Genomic DNA, 25,995 nt, shown 5'->3' with positions numbered 1-25,995 from the left:
ATGCCTAGGATATCTTTAGAATACATTCTTTCAAACCTTACTCACCTTTTAGCTTAGTAGTTTAATTATAGCATTCTTGTTGTCTTTTTAGTAGCACGATAAGCCGTAAACCTAGACGCTACCGCTCCAGGCTACGAAGGCCTTACTTTTGCTCCTATATAACTATGAGAAGCTTTCGTAGACTATATGAAGCAGTAAAGAATTTCCACGCCAAGAAGCCTAACGTACATCCCTTCGTAATGGAACAACCGCCGTGGCGGACAAAATTGCTGGTACTTTCGCTTTACAACACTATGGTGGCATGCAGATACCATAATGGTTATATTTACCTATTAAAAAGTAGATTAGACTCGATTCTGAGTCAATATATGCCCGCGAACATAAAAATTACATCGGTGCATACACCTACCCTCTAGGTATGCGAGGGCACCCGCTTTATCTTAATAATGCGCCCTGCAAATTTTAAGGCCGCCACCATCAGTTCTGTCTGTCGCAACAAATCTGTCGCTTCTGTATACGTCTAGGTATTCAATAGGATCATCCAGGCCTACTCGCCAGCTGTAGGGGCTGGTATGTTGACTGATTCGCGGGTGATTGCCACACAGTTTTGGTACCTCCGTATCTAGTACACCAATCAGTAATGCTGACATGATTGGAGTTATCAAACTAGCTGAATAGAGGCAAACTCAGGATAACCAGTCACCTGACGCGTGAAGCTTACTAGATAAGCGTCACAGCGATAATGACAGCTCACAAGGTCAGGTACAACGGCCAGCAGATATCAAAGTAGGCAAGCGACAGCAAATCTATGAAACGACTTTACGCCTACGATCTCTCTATGTATAGTCGCGATCACGATCGGTTTCCAGATCTTGCGTCAGCTCTGTTCTTACCACACGAACCATGCCGTAGGGGTATTTCTACAGACGTGCTAGTGCTTTACAGGGGTGGTCGTGTAAGGTGCACTTTATAGTGTTACCGTGCAGCATTATATATACTAGACAGCTGTCCCCTCTGCCAGAACAATGCACTTGTTAGTCCTAATATAGTGAAATGGGTGTGTTCTACCAAACAATAGTTATACTTTTATTACTCAAAAACATTTCGGAATGACTAAGCAGTATGTCGTTCTCTATGTTCGCTGTAGATATCCTGCTCTTTAGCCATCATTCTATAGCATACAGAGAAGTGTTATCAAAACATGAACAATCTCTGGCCATGTGTCCAGGTAAGCCACATCTGAAACACAAATCATAGCCCCACCGGAATTCACGGACAGTTTTCTCTGAAGCGTAGCAATCTTTTCTCATATGGTTGTATACACCGCAACGAAAACACTGATTTTGCTCACGAAGTTCAGCATGGAGCGCTTGTTCCATAGCAATAGCCCTGTATTTGTCCGACTGACAACAATTGTTCGGTGTATGATATCTATTCGAGGTATCGTTTCGAGCTACAAGATACTTAGCGTTGTTGTTACAATGTGATTCCAGATAACTCGAGTAGGGATAGGAAAGATGTTCTCACCGTGAACCTTCTTTGTAATAGCCGTATTGATTGGAAGTGCACCTTCAACCTCGGTTGTTGGTATCACAGACAGCATTGCCTGGGCGCACGCTGCCGCTGTCGCCGCCGCATATGGCTGCCACCGCTTGCTCTTGTGCGAGTCCGCGTAGTCGGAGATGCCGCGGATCACCAGACACGGAAAGCTGTTCATAAGCCCAGCCGCTTCCATCTCGAAGCAAAGCACGCCGCCCAGCTCTGCGCTGATCCTGTCTCGTTCCGCCGCATTCCTTATGATTTGGTTGCCCGATGCGATCGTGCCGTAATGCACTACCACCTCTTGCTCTCGCGGCTCCCGATCTGCTAGATGGCTTTTGTCGCAATGCTTACATGTTGCTCCTCCCTCATGGTCGTACGTCGCGGCAAAGAGAGTATCCGAGCCGGCAGCTTCTCGCGTGAAACCTGGCAGGCTGTCTAGCTTAGAGAGATACTCAGACAGTCTGTATTTTCCCCTCATATGACTGGCCTTCAGGTTTGTGACCGCGTGAAGTAGGACTGGCGGCGGAGCGTCAAGCCACCCCGTGCGCTCAAACCCGCTCGGTGTAGCCTTGCCAGAATCGTACTGCACCACTCCGCCATGCACTTGATGCGGCTTGCTAACCACGACATCTCCAAGCCTAATATCTGCATCCTTGCTAGGCACGCCTCCTCCAACGCCTACCATCAGCGCAAAGCGCGTGGATGTGAATGCCAGCTTCATTTGCACAGCGACCGCGGCAGCTGAGTGGGTGCCCATTTGTCCTTCGGGCAGACATGCAATAACGACGTTATGCTTACCAACTCGACCGCAGGTGTAGATGTTAGTGTCATGGGTGCTGGACGGAGGCATGCCGTGCTCTTCGTCGAGCATCTCCTGCGCAGCCGCCAGCTCGACGGGCAGGGCGCACACCCAGCCTACCGTGTAGTCTTCGCGGCGCAGCTGGCGCGCCATGAGTTGCTATCAGTAAGTTAGGAACACAGAGAGGCTGTTGTGAGCACTTCTGGTGGAGAGAAAGTGGGTGTTTGTGAAGAGATAGTCTGTTGGCCTGGCGGCAACGTTTGCTGCTGCTCAGCCTTGCGGCCTACACAGTGGCCTGCATGCCACAGCATGTCAGCAGGCTGAGATGCAGGCTGAGATGCAGGCTGAGATGCAGGCTGATTGAGGTGTGGACGAACGCTGACTCCATGCCGTGGACATGGCTGTGGGCGCGCGGCAAAGGTCGCCCGATTATTGGCCAAGCGTGCATCGATATGCCTGACCCCTAGCCTCGCAACTGCCTGCTGCTTGGGAATCCGTACCGTCCTCGCTATGCTATCATTGTGGACCTTCCTGCAAGGCACATGTGTCTTCTACATGCGATCAATAATGCGTTCACTTTCTATCCTATACTCGTGCAAGCAATAGCTAAAGTCTATCTGCAGCTTAGAATAAGCACAGTGTAGCGCCAAAGGGTTGCATGTCAGAGACGAGGCAAACGGACTAGTAGTTATTGCTTTGTTATTTCCTAATTCAATCTCTAGATGACGGAGATAGAAGGCTTGAGGGTAGTTCTAGGGTGGTGGTTTAGCGGGTCGGTTGGACACTTGTCGGCGGGCAATGCAGAAGGCGAGCGAAGGCATATACTTGATACGGATTGGGGATATACTAGCGCTCATTCTTAATAGGAAATTAACGCTTTCTCCTTAGCGGGACTTAGGTATTGCTGGCTCTTAGTTTTGGCCTTCTTTAAAGGTTGACCTCGATGCTGATAATGAACAATGGTGCGAGGAACGTTACTATCTTTAGCTCTAGCAGAGATGCTGTTATGCACGTTACGAGGCAACTCTAGGACTAATGCCTTACTAGCAGGGTCTATCGTTACTTTAGTAAATATTACCGCTTCTTATATTAAGTGCATATCCTAGTCGTAGATGTTTTTCACGTTTATGCTAATAATAGAATAAAGACTAATAGAAAGTGCTAGAAGAAAAGTCATATAATTGACTCAAAGAAAGTTTACGTAAATATTTATTCAAGATAATAAAGCTAGGTCCGTTACGTTAAACCCTCGTGGCTAATTGTACTAATCGCTTCCTTAACGGAGAAATTTTCTTATTGCTACTACAGATCGTTATCTAGTATGTTAAGAGAAGGAATTAATACTATTATACCTAGAGAGTTACTTGATATATCTGATAAGGAAATCTAGAGTAAAATAATTGCGTAGGCTGAGATGCTAGCGAAGGCACAAAATATTGCCGCCAGCGTATAACGACCTACGGCCGCACCACTACGTATTTTTCCATTCGAGTATTAGTAATCTGTAGAATGTATACGAGCACAAACGATAAAAGTTCGTGAATATCTTTCAACAAGTTTTTCTGCCTCTTATCTGCTTACTCGGAGAAAAGTGTTCCGGTACACCGGTTGTTCCGGTACGAAGGGATGTACGTTACTACTTCTAATAAGCTAGCTGTGTTAGGTAAGTTCAGCGCCGATAGAGGCTCAACTAAGGGCTAGTAGCGCATCCAGATCTGGGTGCTGCCGAATGAATCACCTCTATCTCGTATTGCACTGTGTCATGTTTATCTAAATCACGCGAATGTACCTATAAAGATGTCGATATTGACACTACTGGTGTTTTGTGAGAGGGATGCCGTGCATTGCGATGGTATAGTCGAAGAATGCGCCACTTCGAAAGACAGGAAGTTCTCCTTGGTAACATGGACAGGGTGGTGATTAGAGCCTATCGTTAGGCTACGGCTACGGGTAAGAAGGTAACAGCGACGTGGATCTGAATTTGTCGAAATGAGAGCGTTTAGCTTTGCTCTTTCGTGCGTTATCGATGTGTACTGCGGCTCTCAAGACGCAGGCGCGCTTAGTATATCATGAGAACTCGCCTGGCAACTCGGAGCGAGCGTGTTTCCCAAGTATAATGAAACAAGGAAGAACAGTTTGGGTGGTGTTTGTGAGATTCTGATACAGCATCGGAGGTGATATTTGGTGGATACAGGTCGGCAGATTGATCTACCAATCATCACATATTTCACATCGACGTAGCTAAGGTTCAAGCTAAATCCCCTGGAGCGTGTATCGCAGTTCTTCCCTGCACTCTAGTGAGGAGCTTTGCGTCATCCCCTGAGCCATCTAAGCCGCGAATGGAAACATGAACCACAAGCACAACCGCTACTCACGACATTTTTAGAATCGAGATGAACCATCCTTCTAACATAGCTGGAACGTCAACCGAAGTGGATATGACGCACTTTACACAGGATGCTCTATGCTATCTATCGTTGTCGATGCCGGCTTCACCGGCGATATGGTAACATCCGAGCTAACTGCCGACAAATTTCCTAAAAACATAAAAAGGTGGACTGGAGATAGTGCTATACTAAAGGTAATTCTAGGTGCAATAGAGTTATATAATTCACAACTACGTGCCGTGACGTATGGTGAGACGGGAAATTTTTTCTTTCGGAGGCCTGTCCGGGTTACTTTAAGGTTTCTTCTAGCAGCCTATGTCAGACTACATGAATCAAAGACTTTAGCTGACTCAAAGCAACAAGTCACTGTAGCAGCAACAAGGATGCACTACTTTAGCAAGAAAAAGCAGTAGCTATACACTACTGATAAATGAATACCGTGGATAGTTCATAGCGATGGAGAATACACAATATGATATCAACACACAACCCCGTACCTACACGTACGATAAAAGGTTGTCAGCAATGAAGTCGGATATTACTATATCACCAGTAAAGCCGAATCTCTAATCTTAGGTAATCGAGTCAGCAATACTTCAAGGGCGCGTGGTCTTTGAGAACTATCTTTAAGGCAAAACATAAGCGTGTTTATCAATAATTGATGTAATGTCTATGACGTAAAGATAAACCTTCACGGAGAAGTAGCCCTCACTTAGAATTAAAAACTCTAAATACTTGTCAGCCGGAGAACGGCCGATACAAGCACAGTGGAGAGACTAGTTTTTCGGCCATATTTGCACTGCGTATATAAAGGCCGCTGCTGCCTCCTCCTCCACATCTTCTGGAAATAGGGAAGGGACCATAGTCAAGACTCTTTTCCTACTTAAAACTGACACATCTACATCACATATCACATATCACAGCCTACAAACCCCACGCTTTGCAATACATTTCCCAGCATGAAGCTCTACAAAAACCTCCTTCCCGTTCTCTTCACCTTGCTAGCCACTGCAGCTGCGGTATGTTTAGAAGAACTTGTTTTCCCGAGCTGTATTCGACGAGGCTAACGGCGTAAAACCTTTGTTAGCAATGTGCAAATTGTAACAATGAATTTGACTGCACGACGTTTGCGAGAAATAATTGTAATGGAGGGGCTGGGTGTCACGCTGGTTGCTGTGTATGCGGGTAGGGCGGGCTCCATCGAAGAAAGAGGCTGGGGATGGTTGCTGTAGTCAGATCACAGGTGCTGTTAGGGGTAAATACTCTCGGTGAAGCTCTATAAGAAATGGCTCTACGGTTGTTTGCAAGTTTTAATCTGGTGCTAGGTAGAAGCATCAACTACAATTGCGTGTTCGGTAGCTAGAGTGTTTCTTACCAAAGTACGAAGTCGTTCCTGACGCTCTTACCCATCAAACATTATATCAAGCCACTTCATATATCCCAACTCAGCCAACACAACAACTATTAACAATTAAATAAGTAAAAATATACCTGACCAATAGTAAGAAAACATCCAGCTCAGCAAAATCAATATGTACCTCTCAAACAGCCTACATAGCCAAGATGGCTCAATTATATGATTCGAAAATTTGCAGCCTTTTCACCAAACTCTGCGCCATCAGTGACGCCCCGCTTCATACGAGCCGGTACAACAGTAGGTCCAATATGAGCGCAACGAAGTGACATAACCGGCTCGGTGTTAGTTGCCATCCCAGTTACCTCACTGGCGTTGGAATCATTGGTCCTCCGCAACGTCATCGGCAGGGCCGAGCCTCTGACTCGGCAAACCAGGTCCCCTGGCCGCGTGACGCGCGAGCCCATACCTACGAGACCCGATGCCGTACGGTACACGATACGGCACATTGATGGCCACGTCATGCACTCGAGGAATCCGCCCGCGGTGGCTCCTTCTGCGCGTCGTCGCAGCTCAATTTGCGCCTCGGCCGGCAGGCTGTCGAAGAGTGAGCGAACAGGCAGATAGCTCTTGTCGTCATCATTAACATCACCGGCTTCAGATAATGCGCCGCGAAGCAGCTCGTGATACTCGAGAATGTAGGCGGCAAACGATCGACGGTGTTCTTCTAGTGTCTGACTCGACCCTATATCGCTGTTTGGATCATCCTTTTCCCGCGTGCCGAGCGAGAGGGCCATTGAGAGTGAGTCCAACACGGCCAGCGCGTCGCCACCAGGGCTTGTGAATGTGTTGTTTGGCTGTTCAATAGGGTAGATCAGCTCCCACACGTGATCGAGCCAGAAAGGGTTTTGCTTTGTCCGTTCTCGTGCCAAGTGCGTGATTGGGAAGTCTGTCGTTTCCATGCGGCGCGAAACAGTTGAGATCTCGTCGATCACCCAACCTCGTACCAGAAGGTGTGGGAGCAATGTCCCATTCTCACAATCAAGTCCACCCTCGAAACAGATCTCGTCATCCTCAGTGGCGGTCGCAGCTATCGGGTAGTCGATCGGTGTGGTACGGTTAATGCTATGCCAGTCAGGCACCCAGCTGGGCATCCTAGCTTCGTGCTGCGGGTCCCAATCCGATTCCTCCAGGGAAGGGCCATTCTCGTGGTCGACAAAGCTGACCACGTGGAGATTCCTCGTCTTTTGGATGAAGTTGACGGCTAGCCTCGTATATATGACCCCACGCGTACGCGTGTAGTCAGGTTGAATTACAGGCTCGCCGCCAAGGATGGCCATAGGGTGACCAAGTAGACTGAAGATACGGTCACGTGGGTCACTTACGCCCAATATGCGCGTCCAGTGCATAGCAGTCAGAAAGTCACACTTGGGCGTATCATCTTCCTTAGTAGCCCAGACCATCACGATGTGATGGGCGACCCACGACGATAGACTGAGATGTGTCACGAGCGAGGCACCGCTGTAATCCAAGAACTCGACGAAGCGGCCTGTTAGTCCCCAGTCGATAGTGTCGACATCTAGGGCCCAGTTTCCGTCCTCGACAGTAGTTGCATGGCCAGGAGGGTTCTCCTTATCAGCTTTGGCACTGTCGTCGGCGGGCTTCAGGGCCGTGATCAAGAGAGCCTGGCGGGCGAGGCCAAGCTCCTGCACAATCCACGCTCGGTGGAAGTATTCAATCTCGAAGAAAAATCTGACAGCCTCCCACTTGTATGCCTGCTCCTCAAATCGGCGCCGGTCGTCTTCGGATAAGTGAGCGACATCCGCCGAGGGGTCAGCTAGGTAGTCGTGCTGAAGAAGGATGCGCGCGTCGCAGAGACCAGCCTCTGGGTCTTTCATGAAATCGTGTATGAAGCGGATGGCGTCCTGGATTAGGAAGCGGCCAACCTCGCTCGTTTCCCAGCCGAGCCACGAAAGGACACGGCTCGCGCCGGCATAGATAAACGACATGAGTTTGACTTGGGAGAGACGTTCTTCCAAGTCCTCCTGGTTTATACACACTGCGTCGACCCATAACCGCCGTACTGGTTGTCTTTGCGCTGGTGCCTTGCCCACATCTAGCACTTCGCTGCTCCCAGCAACCGGTCGGTGTCGGTAGGCTGTCAGCGCCCCATGCAGGTTCTCTGTCACAGACAGCGTCGCTCCATCGATGGTGATGTCGCGCCGCTTTTTTGGGTCACCCCAAACGTATGATATGGCCTCGTACGGCTCAGTGTCCATCGCCTGCGGCACCAGCCGCCCGGCTATGGGGTCCGAGAATTCGCCGGCATCAAGCTCAAAGACGCGGATGAACTTAGGGGCGAGAGGGTGATAGAAGTCGGGGAAGGGATTATGGCTTATATCCTTCATGCTGATCGGTAGTGGAGATCTTAGTATAAAGCAATATGTCTACTAAGACGGAGCTACCATACGACGGTGTCGGGCAAAAGTGGGGTGACGGCTTACACAGTCCGTGCACTGCAGGGATGCCCATAGTTGTGCCGCGCTCTGATTCGCTACATACAGAATCCAAGTGCTCGGACCCGCACCTACAAAGTAAGTTCTGCAACTAACTGGGGATTTGCATGACCTAGGGGGACATATTAAGTAATTACTTTACATTCAGAGTATAGCTTATGCATCTTGGCATGCTGATTTCAGCCTATCTGTCTATCTTGCATGACGCAGTACTGTACACTATATCGTGACACTGAACTCACATAGCGTAATCCATCTATCCAGCTATGTGTAGATTCTGAGAGCAGATACCTACCAAAACTCTTGCATAATCAGAATAGAATGTATTTGGGTAGATTTGGATGTCGAAGAAGCACACGATTTTGATACCTTCAATTCGTTTCTAAAATTACCATATATCTTCTCTTTGACAAGTCTGCCTCTCGCAAGGTTAAATTACAATTCCGTAGCTACTATTACTGCCTAGTTACAAATGCAGTAGCCTTGAGCAACGAGCTTTGAAAAGGAAATGAATTGGGTTTTCGAGTTCGAGGAAAAGTATATAAGCGAGCCTATTGGCTGAGTAAGAGACGCAAAGTGCGGGCTGTTGGGGAGCGAAAATAGCCGGATAAATCCACTCCAACTATCAGCCCAAGTCACAGCAAAGGTTACTATAGATAGCGCAATCAAATACACAAAAGTGCTAGAGATTTACTTACTATAACAATGTTTGTTTACTGAGTTTTTATAGCTAAGTAGTGCGTGGTGTTGGCGGTATGGAGTTGTGGTCGGACCACCTTTTATCCGGCTATCTCAGTTACACAAGAGGCGGGGTCGTTTCTGCGGACGTGTCGCAAGATTGAACATCTTCACCGCAACCTAAGAATGGCTTCCTAAGATCCTCAACCAGATTCGGAATCATATTGGCGACGAACCCCAACTTTGGCATTGAAACAAGCTCTATGCTTCTACTGCTGAGACACAACGTCCAATCTCAAGCGATGCAACGCTTGCCAAAGGGTCTCATACTGCTGAGCAAAATGTCAAAAGCAAGACTGGAATAGAAATCACAAGCAAATCTGCAAGATGCTTGTTGCTTTAAACAAGCAAAAAGGATATGTGCCCTTAGCTGGCAGGCATTGGAATGAGTACTATTGTGAGCAGGTATGTGGTTCGGCTCACTTGGCAAGACGAATGAATAGATTCTGAGACATTTATAGGAGCTAGAAGCTCTCAAAACTCGGTACTCTGGACCCTTGTGAAGTTGGAACATCAGTTGGGAATGTATGAGAACTGACTGCCAACAAACTATGACCATTTTGTTCGTCATTAAGCTAACACCTATAGTTAGCTACGAACCATATTGCTATCACTGTTATAGAAGAGAGTCTCAACTTGAAGATGGTGCGAAGTTGAATACATGCTGATACTGCCATCTTACCTCATTCTGCACCTCTTGCCAACAAACACATCCATCCGCGGAGTGTACGACCTTGCAAGATGTTGCAGCTGATGTGAAGATTTCGGTAGCTTTCTACTGACGAACTGGAAACAGCTCGACCGTTGCTTTCTTCAAATTTCCCAGAAAGCAACATTGTCTTCTCTCTTCTGCAACGGACTGGTATGACTAGTACATGAGACTCTCAGACAAGGGTAGCCTCAGCTCTAAAATGAACCGAGATTTGAGATGCCAGACAAACGACCCCAGAGAACGAACATTCGTCGAGCATATGAGAATCGGTACCAATGAGACAACTATCCAACTCACCTTAATTGCTGCTTTGGAAGCGACGATACCCGATAACGGCACTCGGCGTTCGATCACCTTCACATTATAGGTGCAGCTAAAAAAGAGTTTGGCGCCCTTTTTGCATTTAAGAAGCTATTGCATCTTCTTCCATCGCTGAAAGCACTCCAATTACCATTCGTGGGCTTGAATGTAGTAAACCAGACGCCACCCAGACTTCAATGCTGCGCCATGTATACCAAGGCGGGACGTTCAATTTCCATTACCACCTGGAGAGGTCCATACCAGGAATACGTCACTACCAAACTCTACAGGACTCCAGATCTAGCAGCAGCATTCCACTCTGGATTTTCGGTAGACGAACAAATGTGCTGCATCCCAACCATCGGGTATCTTGCACATGCTCCGCATCCAATACTCTTTACTGCGGCTAGATACTTTGAAATAGAGGGAGAAATGTGATGCTTGAAGGTTCTAGGGGCGGAATTTGTGAAGGAAGTTGAAGTAAATAAGTGGAAGGGCATGTCTCCTTCTCTCGGAGTGTGTCCGCATAAGCCGAACGAGGTCACCTACAAAAACCATTGGTGGTATATTGTGAAAAAAAGGTGATTTTTTTTGAAATATAGAAGATTATTGCAAGCTACAATTTGGTAATTGGATTCATGGGATTGATCTTTGTCAACATCAGTTTTGGTTGCGTGCCGTGTGAAAGTAGTCGTCTCGGCTCTCCGCTCGCTTGGCCGCTGCCGCATTTGCTATGCATGCAAGTGAACACGCATCTCCCAACCACCCCACTCCGCTCCATGCATACGCATGCATAAGATATCACACAAGGCCACGACTTTCCTCTCTCTACCTGGTACCTCACTTCGCAAATGCATTCCATCATTCCATCTTTCCGCCTCCTCCTTCTACCTTCGCTCCTAATATCCACAGCCATGGCAACCCAGAGTGCGTCTGACTCATCGCCTGTAACACGTATCGCAACGTTTCGATTCCGCGACGAAGTAACGCCGGCGCAGAAGGGCGACCGCACTGCAGCTTTTCTGGCGCTTTATGCTGAGTATCCTGAGTTGCTGGTCGAAGGACCGAAGGGAGGCAGGCCGTTGAATACGCCACTCAATTTGACCAATGTGAAGAGGGAGAGTGTCTGGGATACAGGGTTTGTGGTTGTTTTCAAGGTAAGTCAATTTTACTTTGTTTCGTGTGTGGTGTATTGGATTGAAGAGGGAAAGAGTCGGCGAACATGGATGGTTGTGGGAAAATAGAGAAGACTGATGAGTTGTAGGACGAGGCTGCGAGGCAAAAGTTTGATCTCGATCCTGGGCATGATAGGTTGAAGGTAAGTCTTCTTGACCTACACGGCTTTTCCCTGTTTGTATTTGTATGTTTCATGAAGCTGATCAATAATGTAGGAGGAAACAGATCCGTTGCTAGAGCAGGTATTTGTGTATGATTTTGTTGCACAGCCAAACTTGGGTTGGTGAGGGTTTCATCGTCAGTCGGTCATGTTAATATTTAAAGGAATAATTGATTGAATAATGGCAATACAGAAACATGGAGTTTGGACGCGTTATGCCTGACTAAGTTGTGGATGATCCGAATCGCTGTATGCAGATGATTCTCCTTGTCATGCCTCTTTCTTCCAGTGCGTAGTGATATTGTGGAAGAAGAGACCCATCCATATTTGGAATCATCTGTACATATTTCCTAAACTTGGTCAGCAGATATGATGACCGTATCTGTGATCTACGTACCAAGTCGAACAAAGAGAGTGTAAGTCATATCAGGTCGTGGAATATTCATCACACTGAGACATACAGCTTCTCCCCAGCCATTACCCTGACCGCCATTGACATTCTCATTCGGTGTCAATTCAATTGCTGGACGCCTAGGACTATCGGATCGGGGAGCTGTTGCACGCAACTCCACATGAGCACCAACGTAACCATACACTTGGACTTGGACTGTAGGATCTCCACCAACAATTCCCGCCCTCCATCGCCACCTATGGTTTCGAACGTTGCCTCCGTTGGTCCAAGGAATATCTTCAACATTGCGATAGACGTTCAGGTTAGGGGTGATGTTGATGTAGACTGGTGGAAGCCCAGCCTCGAGAGTGCGTCCGCGGAAAAGGCCGGAAAAGCATGTAAATCCTGATTGACGTGACTCTAGATCCTTGATAGGCATAGGAGACGCATCCTCAATTGGTACACATTGGGCGAGGAGTGCTAGGCTGGAAAGCAAGACCAGAATATGATGAAGAAAATGCATAATGACTTTAACAGCGAGCCGAAACGATGGATAGTGATTCTGCTGAGATTCTTATAGCAAAAATGATAGATCAGGGTTGTTAAGTACTTATATGCTGAACCTGGTAAATTTTTATAGAGCAGTGGACAATAAATGAGGCTGATCATAAGCACCTGGGTGAGCATCGAAGCTGTATCGTGCCTTCTTCGGCACTTATTCGTGTTCAGTTAGTTTCCATAACTCGATCTGATAGACAGAAGCTCTAAAATGCGCATCAATGCATACTGGACGCACTCAAATTATCTATAGATCATGACTAAAAGTAGTATGATCATATCTAGAGTGGGTTTTTGTTGCTAAAAGACTTTCAGGAACTTTCTTGGAGTTCAATATAAGTGGCATCATCGTTAGTAAAATTGTTATAGTAGTACTTACGAAGTTCAGTTCTTGTGTAGTTTAGACCCACAATAAACGCCGATTTCCGGGCTTACCTGATGTACACCAAAACTGCCTGTTTAGGAGAATTGTAGACGTAATATGCGAGGAAAATAATTTCAAAACATTCGGTCCGACCTTATAGCCAAACTTTACTTATGGTGTGCTGGTGTTCTCTCCAATGATGGTAGCACCGCCCCAGTATTTCTTCTAGAACTATACAAACATCTCTTTGCCTGCTAAAAGGATGTTTCCGAGGTAATACCATGGTCCGTGATTAGTAAATCATCTGCCAGATGTGCAATAAGATAGGCAATGACGGTGGTGTTGTGACAAAAGCACCCAATTACGTTTTGCACTATAATGTCTTCCTGCTCAGAATCTAAGACCTCCTCTATTTATTGGGAGTATCATTGCACAAGTGTGTGCAATATTACAAGCTGTGATAGACAATTAAACTGAATAAACTCTTCATACGAACCCATTCAATGTTATACGCGATCGTAGGACTGGTAAGGTTGGGATTACCCAAAAGCGATCTCATTGCAGCATCGGAAATACATCATGACTTAGTCTTCACTTTCTTGGCCGGTGCAATCATTATACGAGCGGTTGATTCAGCATGCTGTACTATAATCTTACTGCCGCTTACGCTGTCTGCCGAAATCTATGGACTTTGAGAAACACACCGGTGTTGTTTTGACCAACAGAGCGTCTGTGGCCTCGAGTCCGCCGAAATAGGGTAATGTTTTAGAGGAGCTTTATGAAGGATATCGGCATATATTGACGTCTGTTATGTAATTGATCGATCAAAGTCAACCATATAAAGCTGGCTCACGATCCCCAGTCGAAATCTTCATCAACTTACCACCACCACCTCTCTCACTACTAACATCTTTGCTCGCTTCGGCACGCTTTCACAAAACTCAATCACCATGCACTTCGCCACCACCCTTTTCGCAGCTGTCTTAGCCCTCCTGCCGTCCGTGCAGGCCGAGATTCCTCCCGGCAACTGGATGCAGCTTGACTGCTATGTGGGATACGTATACAAGGATGGCCAGATGCTTGATACGAACCATAATCTCCACTACGACTGGCAACTTACTGCACAAGCCTGTAACAACAATTACGCTTCCTCTGTGGTGTGTACTAGCGTGACCTAACTTGTTTTTGAAGTACGCAACAGTGCTAATGAGATGCAGGCGAAATACAGCATTGGACGCGGCAGAGTAAGATCCTTCTCCATTTTCTTTTCGAAATGAACGTAGCTAACATGTTTAAAGTGCATCGCCTATACTAGTGATGGGTTGAATGGTGCTGATTGGTGGGAGAACTGCAAGAAGCAAGCTCAGAATGGTTGGTATGATGTCGATAGGATCACTGGAGATGTTGTCATCAACGGTTCTCCTTACAAGGCCTATGATGCCGAAGGTCGGGGCTATTAGGGATTTGGTGCAGGTGATGTGAATACAGAGAATCGGGACGAGCTGGTCAGTGTGGCGGTATTAGTATTGATTAGGAGGATTTTTATTCTTCGAGTCTTGTGTCTTTTTGTCTTTGATTTACCTGTCGAGGATTTGCTTTTGCTTGTGAAATGGTGTCATTCTCTGACCTTTCCAAGTTTGCAGTATGTCACCGTTTTTGCTTGCATACCAACATGAATTGTGTTTATGAGAGCGACAGTTTGGCCTCATCAAGACTGCCAGCAGGATGGCTCTTTCCTTCAACCAACTCACTCAAACGTTGAACTTGTTATGGTACTCACCCAAAGGAGTATAGTGTCTTATTACCTACCTGGTATCAGTAGTTGCCTCGAGACTGAACCACCGAACCAACTTCACGTAACACTTCTATTCCAACTTTACTCGTCCAGATTTTGCATAGCAACGATCCCCACCCTGGTTCATCCAGTTCACGAACTTCGGGTGGCGAAATGAATGCTTTCACTGCCAAGGACTCACCTGTTTGCTCTATGCTTATGTAAGACAAACGCATTTGAGCTCTGTTATTTTGATTCCCAAGAGGATAAATATCACTTCTCGGCTACTCAGGCCACTTCTCGTTACCTGTCTTCTGACTTACCTCATACCTATCACTCACAATGTCTGCACCAGACGACACGAACCTCAAAGCCCTACTTCTTCTTTCTAAGGAGAGCCTTCTGGCACGTGCTCGCGAAAGCCTTCTGAGAAGTTTGCCCAATAACAAACTAGCTAAGTTAGTCGCGCAAATAATCAGCCGAGATAAGCCGCGAGGTGATCTAGAAGAGATCGCACGCATGATGCTAGATGTCCTTGCAAGGCGTGATGCCCAGAATGATGCCCTTCACGGTCTCGCTACGAAAAATGACACAGCAGTCACAACAGGTGATAAGGAGATCGAGGCCAACTATACGTCAGGTAAACGAAGGGCTTGCACTGAAGGGTAGAACACTTACTAACAGAGAACAAAAAGAAGGTACACAGACGGCTGACAAAACTGGCCTTGTCTCGAAGGTATCCAAAGAGACGACAAAAGATAAAAGTCCTCTGCCGACGCGAAAGCGACCCGCTAGCGAGCGATCCCCGTCCACCATCGAAGAGACTGCAAATACAAAGCGTGCAAAAAATGAAGATGGTACGTGATCTAGGCTCGGATATCCCACCATCACAGCTAACAACCTCTTGGTGGCAACAGAAAGTACGGCGCCTTCACTCCGCACTTGGAACCACGAACAGATAGCCGGAAAGCCGGTACAAGTCACGGCAGTTTTGTACTGGAATCCCGTCAAGGAGTGCTACTCCAAGCTAGCTCTTGATAAAGCCGGGAATCCTTTAGCCAACCTCCTCACCTACGAGTTCGATACTGAATATCTCTCTGAATCAGACCACATCGACACGTGGAAAGATATGTTAACGAATCCATAACACTACCTCGACAAGCCAGGGTGCGTCGGCCAGGCTCTTAATGAGGAAGAAGAATTTTTCCTGGATGAGAATGCCATGATCAGTAACACGACAGCGTGTGGAAACTGCATCCATCATGAGCAGATCTGTGCCCGCCTGGTCAATTTCCGGGGATCGATCAAGCTTGTCTTCTTTCCCTTACCACCCCGATTACGGTGCGTTGATGAACTACAGGAACCGCGCCTCTGGATACTGTCGGCAAGGTACGATTAGCATGATCAATTCAAGGCTGATTCAGTCACTGGTCGGAAACAGGATTAGCGATGCTGGTGTAATCGCTCGACAACCCTGATCCTAGTATCCGATCCACACCACCGCCGTCGTACATGGGGCCCGTTGAATGCGACAGAGCAGTGATCGATATTCATGTACAATAATGAGGAAAGTGAATGCCATGAGGGGCCATATGTACTAATAGTCAGAATGCTAATACATAATACAAATCTCAATGCCACTTGGTAATAATATTTGTATGATGCACACGAGAAAAGCTGTATATTTTTGTCATCTTCTCTATCTTCTCTTAGCTCTAGCTCTGATCACTACTTAGCGCAGCATATGCATTGGTGATCTCTTGTTTAGATTGTTGTCTCTGTTCAGCCTTCCTCTTTTTTCTATCCGCTTCTCTCAATTGGCGCTTCTTCTTCTTGTTCGAAACGTTCTCAGTGGGTACCTCAACGCCAGCAGAGACATAGATCTCTTCAACCAAACCCCGCAACTCGTCGTGGTTTGCTAATACGCGCTTTGTCTGTCCAGGTACTCCAAATCCTTCAGGAATCGACGGAAGAGTACGCATACGTTCATCCAAGCTTAGTAGGGAATCACGTAACCTTTGATCTGCCTTTGGTTTGACTACAAGCCATACTCTCACGATTTGACTGAACATGCGCAGTGAGTATAATGCAGACTGTAGGCGAGCCATCAACTGTACGAAAGACCAGGTATTGTCAAAGTCGCCGTTGATCACCCGAAGTACCAGAGGAATTGCAGGGGCGCTGTTCAACTCAACGAGTACCAGGCTGAGCGCAAAAAGTGGCCAAAATAGCATGGGTTGAAGCTTTCTAAAAGTAGCCCAGTCCATCAGGGTGCGAGTCTGTCGCTCGAGGTCCGTGATTGGTGTTGGCAGATCTTTTAGAGAATATGTAACAACTTCTTGTACAGTGACGACCTGCGCTTTTCGCCTATATTCGTGGACAACCATTCTTTCCGATGCAAGTAACGAGTAAGCCATTGCGCGGACATCGTAGCCTATATTCCATGCAGATGCTTGGCTTGGGTCTTCCATCAGTAGAGGCATGTAAACAAATGGGCTATCAGAATGTTCCAGAGCTTGGTGCACGAACTCTGACACCCGAACGTCCAGATCAGGCAGACTGGAAAAGGTGCGTTTTGAGTCGGATTTGTATAGCGGGGGAACAACTTCGGCGATATACCTTTTGGTAAAGTTTAGGTATGGTATAGAGTCTTTATCCACGCTCTTGGCATTGCGGACCAGATCATTGGCGGTATCCTGAGGGCCTTGCAGAAGAGCAAAGGCAAACGGTAACAGGCTTTTCAACTGCAGCTTTTTTTGTATCTCATCGGGCCAGTATGCTTTGATGCCAGTAGATACGTCAGCATCATGTAGAAATACTATCAGCGTGTCTATGCAATAATCGTAAAGGATGAGATCTGTATCGCTGGTGAAGATGATGGATTTGGCATTCTCTTTAGCATGTAATGCACACCAGTCGTCTGCTTCTCCAGGTACGATGTGCGTCCTCGAGGCAAAGGGTGAATTTTGTAACGCTTCTTGCAACGCTGGAGCAAGGAAGGCATAAGATATCGAACCTAGGTACGTGGGTACTGGGCATGCAGTCGTTGAATAATTTGCACGGAGCTGCTGCACACGCCTATTGTTTTGTTCGGTCCTTGACAGCCTCTCAGTCCGCTTTGATGGAGGCAGCGCTCCGTCGAAGAAGATGGCGACCCTGGCGAAGCGCAATCAGCGATGGAAGTCGTGGGTCAATCATTGGCATAAGTTCCAGCACAAAAGATGTGGAGATCCGTTGCACCCGAGGGTACACCGCTGGCCTGGCGGACATTTGACAATGCAAATGTTGGAATGCCGACCAAACCCCTGTGCGAAGAGCGGTGAATGAGGCGACATTTGTGCACACCTTATTGGTTTTGCAGCGAAGTTCCATGGGGTGGAACGTCGATTTTGGTGTGCACATCGGCAAGGCGACGAAAAGCAACGACGGTTCACTCACACCTTGATGTTGTTGGCTTCCAGAGCAGTTAACCAGCAAAGAGCCTGGGAGACGATGTCTGAATAAGAGGGCATTCGCGAGGCGCTAACCGAAGTTGCGAGAGCCAGTTTGTGAGCATGATAGGCGAGTGCGGGCCCATCGACCACGGCCGAATAGCCGTCGAGCTGGTCGGAGGAAAAGCGCGTGGCGTATGGCTCCAGACGTCTAGCGAGTCCCTGAATGCCCATGTTGTCTGGGGCAACTAGGCGGCTGTGCAGAACCCGGTTTCGACAGGGTGGAGTATCGGGTGATGCAGGTGGGTGTTGAGGGCTCTGCAATCAGACTTTTTTTTTCTGGCCTCAGTCCGGGAGGCAAAGGAGCTTGTCGAGGCACACAAGAGGCGTCCCGACCTTGAATGCAGCTCTAGCGCGTGCGGGCAGCGGCTGTTGGGAATGGACAAGAGAAAATCTGGTGAAGATAGTCGAGCGTGGCGTTGTCTTTCTCTAGGATGAGCTAGCTCCGGCGTCATCCCGCGAGGTGGGGGGAAGCAGGAGCTGCCCCTCTCCCCAGCCTAAAAGTTGCCCGCTGCTGCCACGCCCCAACATTACTCTCAATTGCTTTGATCTTTCTTTGCATTGTTTCAAGCAAACACTCACACGTCCATCATGAGCATCCGAACTGTCGAATTGAAGCCTTTCCAGGACCAGAAGCCCGGAACGTAAGTTGCAACTCCAAGCTTAGCTCACTCCATAGAGAAAGCTCCGTAGTACATGACAAGCAGCTAACCACGACACTATAGTTCTGGTCTCCGCAAGAAGGTCAAGGTCTTCCAGCAGGAACACTACTCGGAGGCCTTTGTTACCAGTATTCTCCTGTCCATTCCCGAAGGCGTCGAGGGCTCGTTCCTCGTTGTTGGTGGTGATGGCCGTTACTGGAACCCTGAGGTCACTCAGGCCATTGCTAAGATTGGTGCTGCCTATGGCGTCAAGAAGCTCTTGATCGGCCAGAATGGAATCATGAGCACACCCGCTGCCAGTCATCTCATCCGAATTCGCAAGGCGACAGGTGGTATCCTGCTGACTGCCAGCCACAACCCCGGTGGTAAGTGACTGCCCCTCCCGTCTCATGTAGTTTCGCTTCAGAACCTAACACCTCTCAGGCCCCGAGGAGGACTTTGGCATCAAGTACAACTTGGCCAACGGTGCTCCCGCTCCCGAGAGCGTCACCAACAAGATCTACGAAACCTCCAAGACACTCACCTCATACAAGATCGCCGACATTCCTGATATCGACCTCAGCACCATCGGCACACAAAAGTATGGAGAGCTCGAGGTTGAGATTGTCCACTCCACTGAGGACTACCTCAAGATGCTCAAGGACATCTTCGACTTCGATCTCATCAAGTCTTTCCTCAAGCAGCACCCTGACTTCAAGGTTCTCTTTGATGGTCTGAGCGGTGTTACTGGCTCTTACGGAGTCGACATCTTCGAGAAGGAGCTCGGTATCCCCAACAGCACACAGAACTGCGTCCCCAAGCCAGACTTTGGTGGTCACCACCCCGACCCTAACCTCGTCTACGCCAAGTCGCTGGTCGATGCCGTTGACAAGAATGGAATTCACTTTGGTGCTGCCAGTGACGGTGACGGTGACCGAAACATGATCTACGGCGCCAAGTCATTTGTCTCCCCTGGTGATAGTCTGGCTATCATTGCCCACCACGCAGAGCTCATTCCATACTTCAAGAAGCAGGGTATCTACGGTCTTGCCCGTAGCATGCCCACATCTGGTGCGATTGACCTTGTCGCTAAGGCCAAGGGCGTTGAGTGCTACGAGGTGCCCACTGGCTGGAAGTTCTTCTGCGGTCTTTTTGATTCCAACAAGATGAATATCTGCGGTGAGGAGAGTTTCGGAACCGGTAGCAACCACATCCGTGAGAAGGACGGTCTGTGGGCTGTTGTCGCTTGGTTGAACATCCTGGCTGGCGTTGGACAGAAGAGTGGTACCACACCCAGCATTGCTTCAGTCCAGAAGGACTTCTGGAAGACTTACGGACGTACCTTCTTCACCCGATACGACTACGAAGGCTGCGAGACCGAGGGTGCCAACAAGGTCACGAGCCACATGAAGGAGCTCATCACCACCAAGAAGGACGAGTTTGTTGGTTCAACCATCGCTGGCCGCAAGGTCACCGAGGCAGACGACTTCTCGTACACAGACCTTGACGGTAGCGTCAGCAAGAACCAGGGTATCTACGTCAAGTTCGATGACGGCAGCCGCATTGTCGTGCGTCTGTCCGGTACAGGAAGCAGCGGCGCCACCATCCGTCTGTACATCGAGAAGCACACTAGCGACGAGTCTACATACGACATGGATGCCCAAGACTTCCTCAAGGACAACGTCAAGCTTGCGACTGATCTCCTGAAGCTCCAGGAGTACATTGGCCGTACCGAGCCCGATGTTAAGACATAAGCGTGTTGCTGGAATAGATGTGTGTGTAGAGTAATGAGCATGATGAGACGAGTAGGCCACGATCGCACGACTTTAGCATGATAGCAAATTGTAAAAGTAACAACGTAGTGTTTGAATCTTGCCAAGATTGCTGTGACTGATGCTTATTGACGAGGGTGTCGAGGTGCACCGTGTGACCAGTCAAATTTGCATTATTGATACTTCTGAGTAACAAGAGCCCTACGACCTGGTGGCAATACTCCTATCTAGGAGCGTGGCGGGTGAGATCATCATGGCGGACTTGATGTTGCGCGTCCCGCTAATTAGCCTGGAGACGTCATCCGAAACTAAACGCGCCGTCTCCATAACACAAGCACTGGGCCTTCCCACCGCTAACTTGTCGCATCCCCCGCTTTTCACGCATCTCTACCCACGCGCGCTACCCCGTAAAAGGCTTCCTCACCCCCAACACCCTACAAGGACACCAAAACACGCCAAATCACCCTCAAGTCGCAATCATGGCCGAGAAAGAAGGCGCCGCTGTGCCCCCTCAGGCAAAGAGCTCGTGGTCAAGCTTCCTCAAGGTACGGCACGAGACCATAGCGAGCACGCTCTGATGCTTGGATCGAGAAATCTCCCCAGTCTCTGGTGTGGGAAGGGCAGATGGAACTGCCAAAAAAATATCTTCTTTGCCTCAGATCCGACTAGCTAACATTTGGCAATAGTCCATCGCCTCTTTCAATGGCGATCTCTCGACTATGACCGCGCCCGCCTTTATCCTCTCTACGAAATCCCTCACCGAGTTTTCGTCCTACTGGACCGAGCACCCGTCCCTGTTCGTCGCGCCTGCCGCCGAGCAAGACCCTGCTAAACGGGCTATGCTGGTGTTGAAGTGGTTCCTGAGCACATTGAAACAACAGTATGCTAGCCGGTCCGAGAAGTTGGGTAGCGAGAAGAAGCCCCTCAACCCCTTCTTGGGGGAGCTATTCTTGGGTAAATGGGAAGATGAGGCTGGCACCACGCAACTCGTGAGTGAGCAAGTCAGGTACGTATGCATCTCCATTGGCTTGAGATTAGTGGGACGATACCATTGGGTAGGTCCGATATCTGTCAGTGGGCTTACTAACGCAATACGTCCAGCCATCACCCACCAGTTACTGCCTATGCCATCTGGAACGACAAACACGGGGTCCGGCTAGAGGGTTACAATGCCCAGAAGGCATCGTTCAAGACCACCATCAATGTCAAGGTGAGTCGGATATCCGTCTTCTTACATCATTCAATATTGATGGACAATAGCAAATTGGCCATGCCATGCTTCATCTGGATGGCTTCAACGAGAGCTATCTCATTACTCTCCCTCCCCTTCACATTGAAGGCCTTATTACCGGCTCGCCATATGTGGAGTTGAACAGCAGCACCTACATCCAATCTTCAACCGGATACACTGCACGCATCGATTACAGCGGAAAGGGCTGGGTATCAGGAAAGAAGAATACTTTCTCTGCAATTCTATATCCCGAGGGAAAGGAAAAGGATGTCATTTACAAGGCAGAGGGACAATGGAACGACACATTCCAGATCAAAGATGCAAAGACCAAGACTGTCGTTGACACATTTGACCACAAGACCACCAAGACGACACCCCTGACTGTCGCCGAAATTGAGGACCAGGATGACTTTGAGACCCGAAGGGCATGGAAGAAGGTTTCAGATGCTATCAACTCGGGCAACATGGAATTGACTTCGGCTGAAAAGACCATTATCGAGACTCGCCAGAGAGAGATGAGACAGCAAGAGAAGGATGAAGGTCGCGAGTGGGAGCGCAAGTTCTTCACTCGTGCAACGGAATACCCACTGTTTGAGCAACTGGCCAAGAAGATTGGCGAGAGCGTCAATGACAGCCAGACAAACGGCGTGTGGAGCTTTGACAAGCAAAAGGCAGACACGGCCAAGTCACCCTACCACCCGACTGTTGTTCCTCCGATCTACGAGCGAAAGTGAAGTAATGTGTTTTGACACTTTTCTCAAACTCGAACGGTTGCTGTTCCTTATGGATTATGAGAGTTATAATGCTGGAAGAAGGATCAAGGTGAAGGGGAAGGACGATGGTGGTGAGGAAGGAAATTTCGGTGGGGTTTGTGCACAGTGTAAACCACGTATATGGGACAATGGGCAATGCAGATGCATATTAATGAAGGGTTATTGTCGACTAGGTATAAAATACTAAAGAAGTCCAACAAAGCTTTGGAGGTAGTCACATACAACATCAGGTTAGCACAGTGGTGATATAATTGCTTTTTTAACTTGATTTTTTACATGTACTAGTACAGTGGGTTTGAGGCACCAGGCTGTTAAGCATCTTTGGTCGCAGTCCGCTTGTTATTCCCATGTCGCTGCCAACACTGTCGGAATATCTCCATCTAGATAGGTTGTGTTAGCTGCATTCTGGTGTGGTGACTGTTCGGCTCCGTCTCGGCTTCCGGGCTAAGAGTAGCACTCGACCTACCTCTTGCTTGCACCCTCGCCAGTCCTTCTTGTCATAGTAGCAGTCGGTCAATTTGGCGTTCTCATCTGCAAAGAAGTCAATTGAGCTTTCTTTCCTATCCCACTCCGCTCAGTATACCTGCACAGCCTGTGCTGAAAATACGCTTGTCCCTGCCATCGCCATTAGCTTTGCTACTCGCAGCCACCGAAATCGCCACCCACCAGTCATCGGGTTCGTCGTCAATCATCAACTGCGCAGCAGCAGCACGTGCCTTGTCATCGTTTGACATCTTGAAGAGCTTGGGATTCGGAATTGGTGGTGTTGAGGTCGAGTGACTCGCGCCGACGTACGTACCCTGAAGGCGCACGGACAAACTCGGTCCGCACTGGTGAACGTCACCATACTGTATCAAGCAACATGGCGTCCAAGAAGATGAATGTCCTGGTCTACTCGGGTATGCTGATTTGGACAAGATATGGAAAAGAAACTGATGCATCGTAGGCCATGGTAGTACCACTGAGTCTGTTCGTAATTGTATATACACTTTACGGCGATTATTGTCTCCTTCGTATGCCGTCATACCTGTCACGGGAGACGTGATCATCAAAGAGCCATGGTTCAGCACTTGCGCACTTCTTGTGTTCCCAGGAGGTGCAGATATGGCATACTGCCGTACGCTCAATGGCGAGGGAAATCGCCGCATCAGTCGCTATGTGAATGGAGGTGGTTCATACCTCGGCTTCTGCGCAGGCGGGTACTATGGAAGCGCGAAATGCGAATTTGAACTCGACGACCCCAATATGGCTGTAGAAGGGGATCGCGAGCTCGCTTTCTTCCCTGGCACATGTCGTGGACTGGCGTTTGCAGGGTTCAAGTATGCTAGTGAGGCTGGTGCTAAGGCGGCCGACATCAAGATCCATAAGGAAGCTTTTGATAGCGCAACCGAAGGTGTTGCGGATACTTTCAAGAGTTATTATAATGGCGGAGGTGTGTTTGTTGATGCGAAAAAGCTGGAGAGCCGGGGTGTACAGGTTCTTGCCAGCTACACTGAGGACTTGCATGTCGATTCTGGGGACAGCAAGGCTGCGGTTGTGTATCGGAAAGTTGGTGACGGTCATGCTATCGTTACTGGTCCGCATCCTGAGTATGTTTACTGTTGTTCGTACAGTACTTGTTGTCTAACTCTGTACAGATTCGCACCACAAAACCTCAGCGTCGTACCAAGCTTGCCAAACTACAAAGAACTGATTGACGACATCGCTGCCACAGATGCCACGAGAGTTGATTTCATGCGCTTGGTCCTCGAGAAACTTGGCCTGCGTGCTAATGAGAAGGAACAAGCGGTACCGTCCCTCTCCCGCCTGCATCTCACTGCTCATAACCTAGCAGACGTTTCGGCACTCGTTGCCAGCTGGGCTGAAATCATCACTGTAGTCGATGGCGATGATTACATCAAGGGAGGCAATGATGTATTCCACATAGAGAAGGAAGGAACTGCTTGGAGCGTGAGAGAACTGAAGAGAGCGGTGAGTGCAGTATCGGAGAAACTACCTATACTGGCTGCTGTGACGGACGGCAGAAAGGAGCATGCAGATAAGGGTTTCGGAGGGGAAAGCAAGAAGAACAAGCCCAAGACGGATGAGGAAGAGATTCAAGATTGCATTGAATACACTGCAAGTACCGATCCGGATCAGATTGTCGAGTATGAGAAGATCGTCAAGGTCGTGATTCCGCATGAGAAGGCGCTTCCATCGACAAAGGATACACCATTTCATCACGAAGCATACTATGCTAATCTTCATCATTACCATAATAAGCTGCGCAACCCAGCTGCGTCGTTTGGAAAGCATCTCATCTACGGTGAGGTTGTCACTTCTACAAACACCCTTCTCGAAAAGAATCCGTCACTACTCCGGAGTCTTCCCAACGGCTTCACCATGACTGCGACAACACAAATTGCCGGGCGTGGTCGAGGAAGCAACGTATGGGTTGCACCCAGAGGAGCCCTGATGTTCTCCACCGTCCTACACCACTCCTTCTCACTCAGCCAAAGCGCCCCAGTCATCTTCATCCAGTATCTCGCCGCACTCGCCATTGTGCAAGGCATCAAGGGCTACGCACCCGGATACGAAAAGATGCCCGTAAAGCTCAAATGGCCCAATGACATCTACGCCCAGCTCCCCGGCTCCGCCAACAACCCCGTCGTCAAGATCGGCGGCATCCTAGTAAACAGCAGCTACTCAGGCTCCTCATACGACGTCGTAACAGGTATCGGACTGAACCTCTCCAACGCACTGCCCACCACATCCCTCAACATGCTCGCATCGAGCCTCTCCCCGCCACTGAAACCCCTGACGCACGAAAAGCTCCTTGCATCCATCCTCGCGCACTTTGAGACGCTGTACGCGTCCTTTTGCCACTCTGGGTTTAATCGCGAGATGGAAGGGGAGTACTATGATTGCTGGTTGCATACAAATCAGATTGTTACGTTGGAGAGTGAGGGTGGGGTTAAGGCGAGGATTAAGGGGATTACGCGGGATTGGGGATTGTTGCTTGCGGAGGAGCTGGGTTATGAGGAGAGGCCCACGGGCAAGGTGGTTACATTGCAGAGTGATAGTAATAGTTTTGATTTCTTTAGGGGGTTGGTTAGGCGGAAGGTGTAGGTGGACTTGGCTTGTTCGGTCTATGGTGGGCGTTCATGTAGAGAAAAGAGGTACTCGGGATGTTTGCATGTTGGTGATGAATCTGGGTAAAGTAAAAGTTGTTGTCATTTCTGATATTCACGTAACAATACTTGGAATGAAAAATAGAACGATATCACGGAACAACTTCTTCGAATTCAACCAGGAACATAACGCGATGCTGTACCAC

The 25,995-nt window shown here is 48.5% G+C and overlaps 11 protein-coding genes across 11 annotated transcripts; 6 read left to right on the top strand and 5 right to left on the bottom strand.

Annotated features, from left to right (window-relative positions):
- Window positions 1-1,453: 1,453 nt before the first annotated feature.
- COCVIDRAFT_100906 (hypothetical protein) lies at window positions 1,454-2,494 on the bottom strand (the record flags this gene model as incomplete). Its single annotated transcript, XM_014700566.1, has 1 exon — window positions 1,454-2,494. One exon carries the CDS (start codon window positions 2,492-2,494, stop codon window positions 1,454-1,456), a length of 1,041 nt encoding a protein of 346 aa, XP_014556052.1.
- A 3,806-nt stretch (window positions 2,495-6,300) lies between these two features.
- On the bottom strand, window positions 6,301-8,490 carry COCVIDRAFT_100680 (hypothetical protein; the record flags this gene model as incomplete). The annotated part of the gene is made up of 1 exon (XM_014700565.1): window positions 6,301-8,490. The coding sequence occupies one exon, from the start codon at window positions 8,488-8,490 to the stop codon at window positions 6,301-6,303; it is 2,190 nt and encodes a 729-aa protein (XP_014556051.1).
- Window positions 8,491-11,262: 2,772 nt separating this feature from the next.
- On the top strand, window positions 11,263-11,811 carry COCVIDRAFT_27132 (hypothetical protein; the record flags this gene model as incomplete). Its single annotated transcript, XM_014700564.1, has 3 exons — window positions 11,263-11,505; window positions 11,613-11,666; window positions 11,740-11,811. 3 exons carry the CDS (start codon window positions 11,263-11,265, stop codon window positions 11,809-11,811), a joined length of 369 nt encoding a protein of 122 aa, XP_014556050.1.
- Window positions 11,812-12,017: 206 nt separating this feature from the next.
- COCVIDRAFT_27131 (hypothetical protein) lies at window positions 12,018-12,514 on the bottom strand (the record flags this gene model as incomplete). Its single annotated transcript, XM_014700563.1, has 2 exons — window positions 12,018-12,034; window positions 12,082-12,514. 2 exons carry the CDS (start codon window positions 12,512-12,514, stop codon window positions 12,018-12,020), a joined length of 450 nt encoding a protein of 149 aa, XP_014556049.1.
- Window positions 12,515-13,947: 1,433 nt separating this feature from the next.
- On the top strand, window positions 13,948-14,457 carry COCVIDRAFT_100799 (hypothetical protein; the record flags this gene model as incomplete). The annotated part of the gene is made up of 3 exons (XM_014700562.1): window positions 13,948-14,154; window positions 14,215-14,241; window positions 14,296-14,457. The coding sequence occupies 3 exons, from the start codon at window positions 13,948-13,950 to the stop codon at window positions 14,455-14,457; spliced, it is 396 nt and encodes a 131-aa protein (XP_014556048.1).
- Window positions 14,458-15,113: 656 nt separating this feature from the next.
- Window positions 15,114-16,170, top strand: COCVIDRAFT_38285 (hypothetical protein; the record flags this gene model as incomplete). The annotated part of the gene is made up of 4 exons (XM_014700561.1): window positions 15,114-15,378; window positions 15,470-15,628; window positions 15,689-15,902; window positions 16,002-16,170. The coding sequence occupies 4 exons, from the start codon at window positions 15,114-15,116 to the stop codon at window positions 16,168-16,170; spliced, it is 807 nt and encodes a 268-aa protein (XP_014556047.1).
- Window positions 16,171-16,486: 316 nt separating this feature from the next.
- On the bottom strand, window positions 16,487-18,436 carry COCVIDRAFT_38284 (hypothetical protein; the record flags this gene model as incomplete). The annotated part of the gene is made up of 2 exons (XM_014700560.1): window positions 16,487-17,927; window positions 18,210-18,436. The coding sequence occupies 2 exons, from the start codon at window positions 18,434-18,436 to the stop codon at window positions 16,487-16,489; spliced, it is 1,668 nt and encodes a 555-aa protein (XP_014556046.1).
- Window positions 18,437-18,853: 417 nt separating this feature from the next.
- COCVIDRAFT_27127 (hypothetical protein) lies at window positions 18,854-20,657 on the top strand (the record flags this gene model as incomplete). The annotated part of the gene is made up of 3 exons (XM_014700559.1): window positions 18,854-18,906; window positions 18,988-19,289; window positions 19,348-20,657. 3 exons carry the CDS (start codon window positions 18,854-18,856, stop codon window positions 20,655-20,657), a joined length of 1,665 nt encoding a protein of 554 aa, XP_014556045.1.
- Window positions 20,658-21,154: 497 nt separating this feature from the next.
- Window positions 21,155-22,640, top strand: COCVIDRAFT_16492 (hypothetical protein; the record flags this gene model as incomplete). Its single annotated transcript, XM_014700518.1, has 4 exons — window positions 21,155-21,220; window positions 21,362-21,681; window positions 21,777-21,885; window positions 21,936-22,640. 4 exons carry the CDS (start codon window positions 21,155-21,157, stop codon window positions 22,638-22,640), a joined length of 1,200 nt encoding a protein of 399 aa, XP_014556004.1.
- A 350-nt stretch (window positions 22,641-22,990) lies between these two features.
- Window positions 22,991-23,413, bottom strand: COCVIDRAFT_100748 (hypothetical protein; the record flags this gene model as incomplete). Its single annotated transcript, XM_014700558.1, has 4 exons — window positions 22,991-23,059; window positions 23,146-23,210; window positions 23,263-23,294; window positions 23,346-23,413. The coding sequence occupies 4 exons, from the start codon at window positions 23,411-23,413 to the stop codon at window positions 22,991-22,993; spliced, it is 234 nt and encodes a 77-aa protein (XP_014556044.1).
- Window positions 23,414-23,541: 128 nt separating this feature from the next.
- Window positions 23,542-25,787, top strand: COCVIDRAFT_100687 (hypothetical protein; the record flags this gene model as incomplete). Its single annotated transcript, XM_014700557.1, has 3 exons — window positions 23,542-23,578; window positions 23,626-24,268; window positions 24,317-25,787. 3 exons carry the CDS (start codon window positions 23,542-23,544, stop codon window positions 25,785-25,787), a joined length of 2,151 nt encoding a protein of 716 aa, XP_014556043.1.
- Between the last annotated feature and the right edge of the window lie 208 nt (window positions 25,788-25,995).

The sequence above is a fragment of the Bipolaris victoriae genome (genome assembly GCF_000527765.1).
Source record: "Bipolaris victoriae FI3 unplaced genomic scaffold scaffold_48, whole genome shotgun sequence".
NCBI lineage: Eukaryota > Fungi > Ascomycota > Dothideomycetes > Pleosporales > Pleosporaceae > Bipolaris > Bipolaris victoriae.
This window is presented reverse-complemented; position numbering and strand designations above follow the sequence as displayed.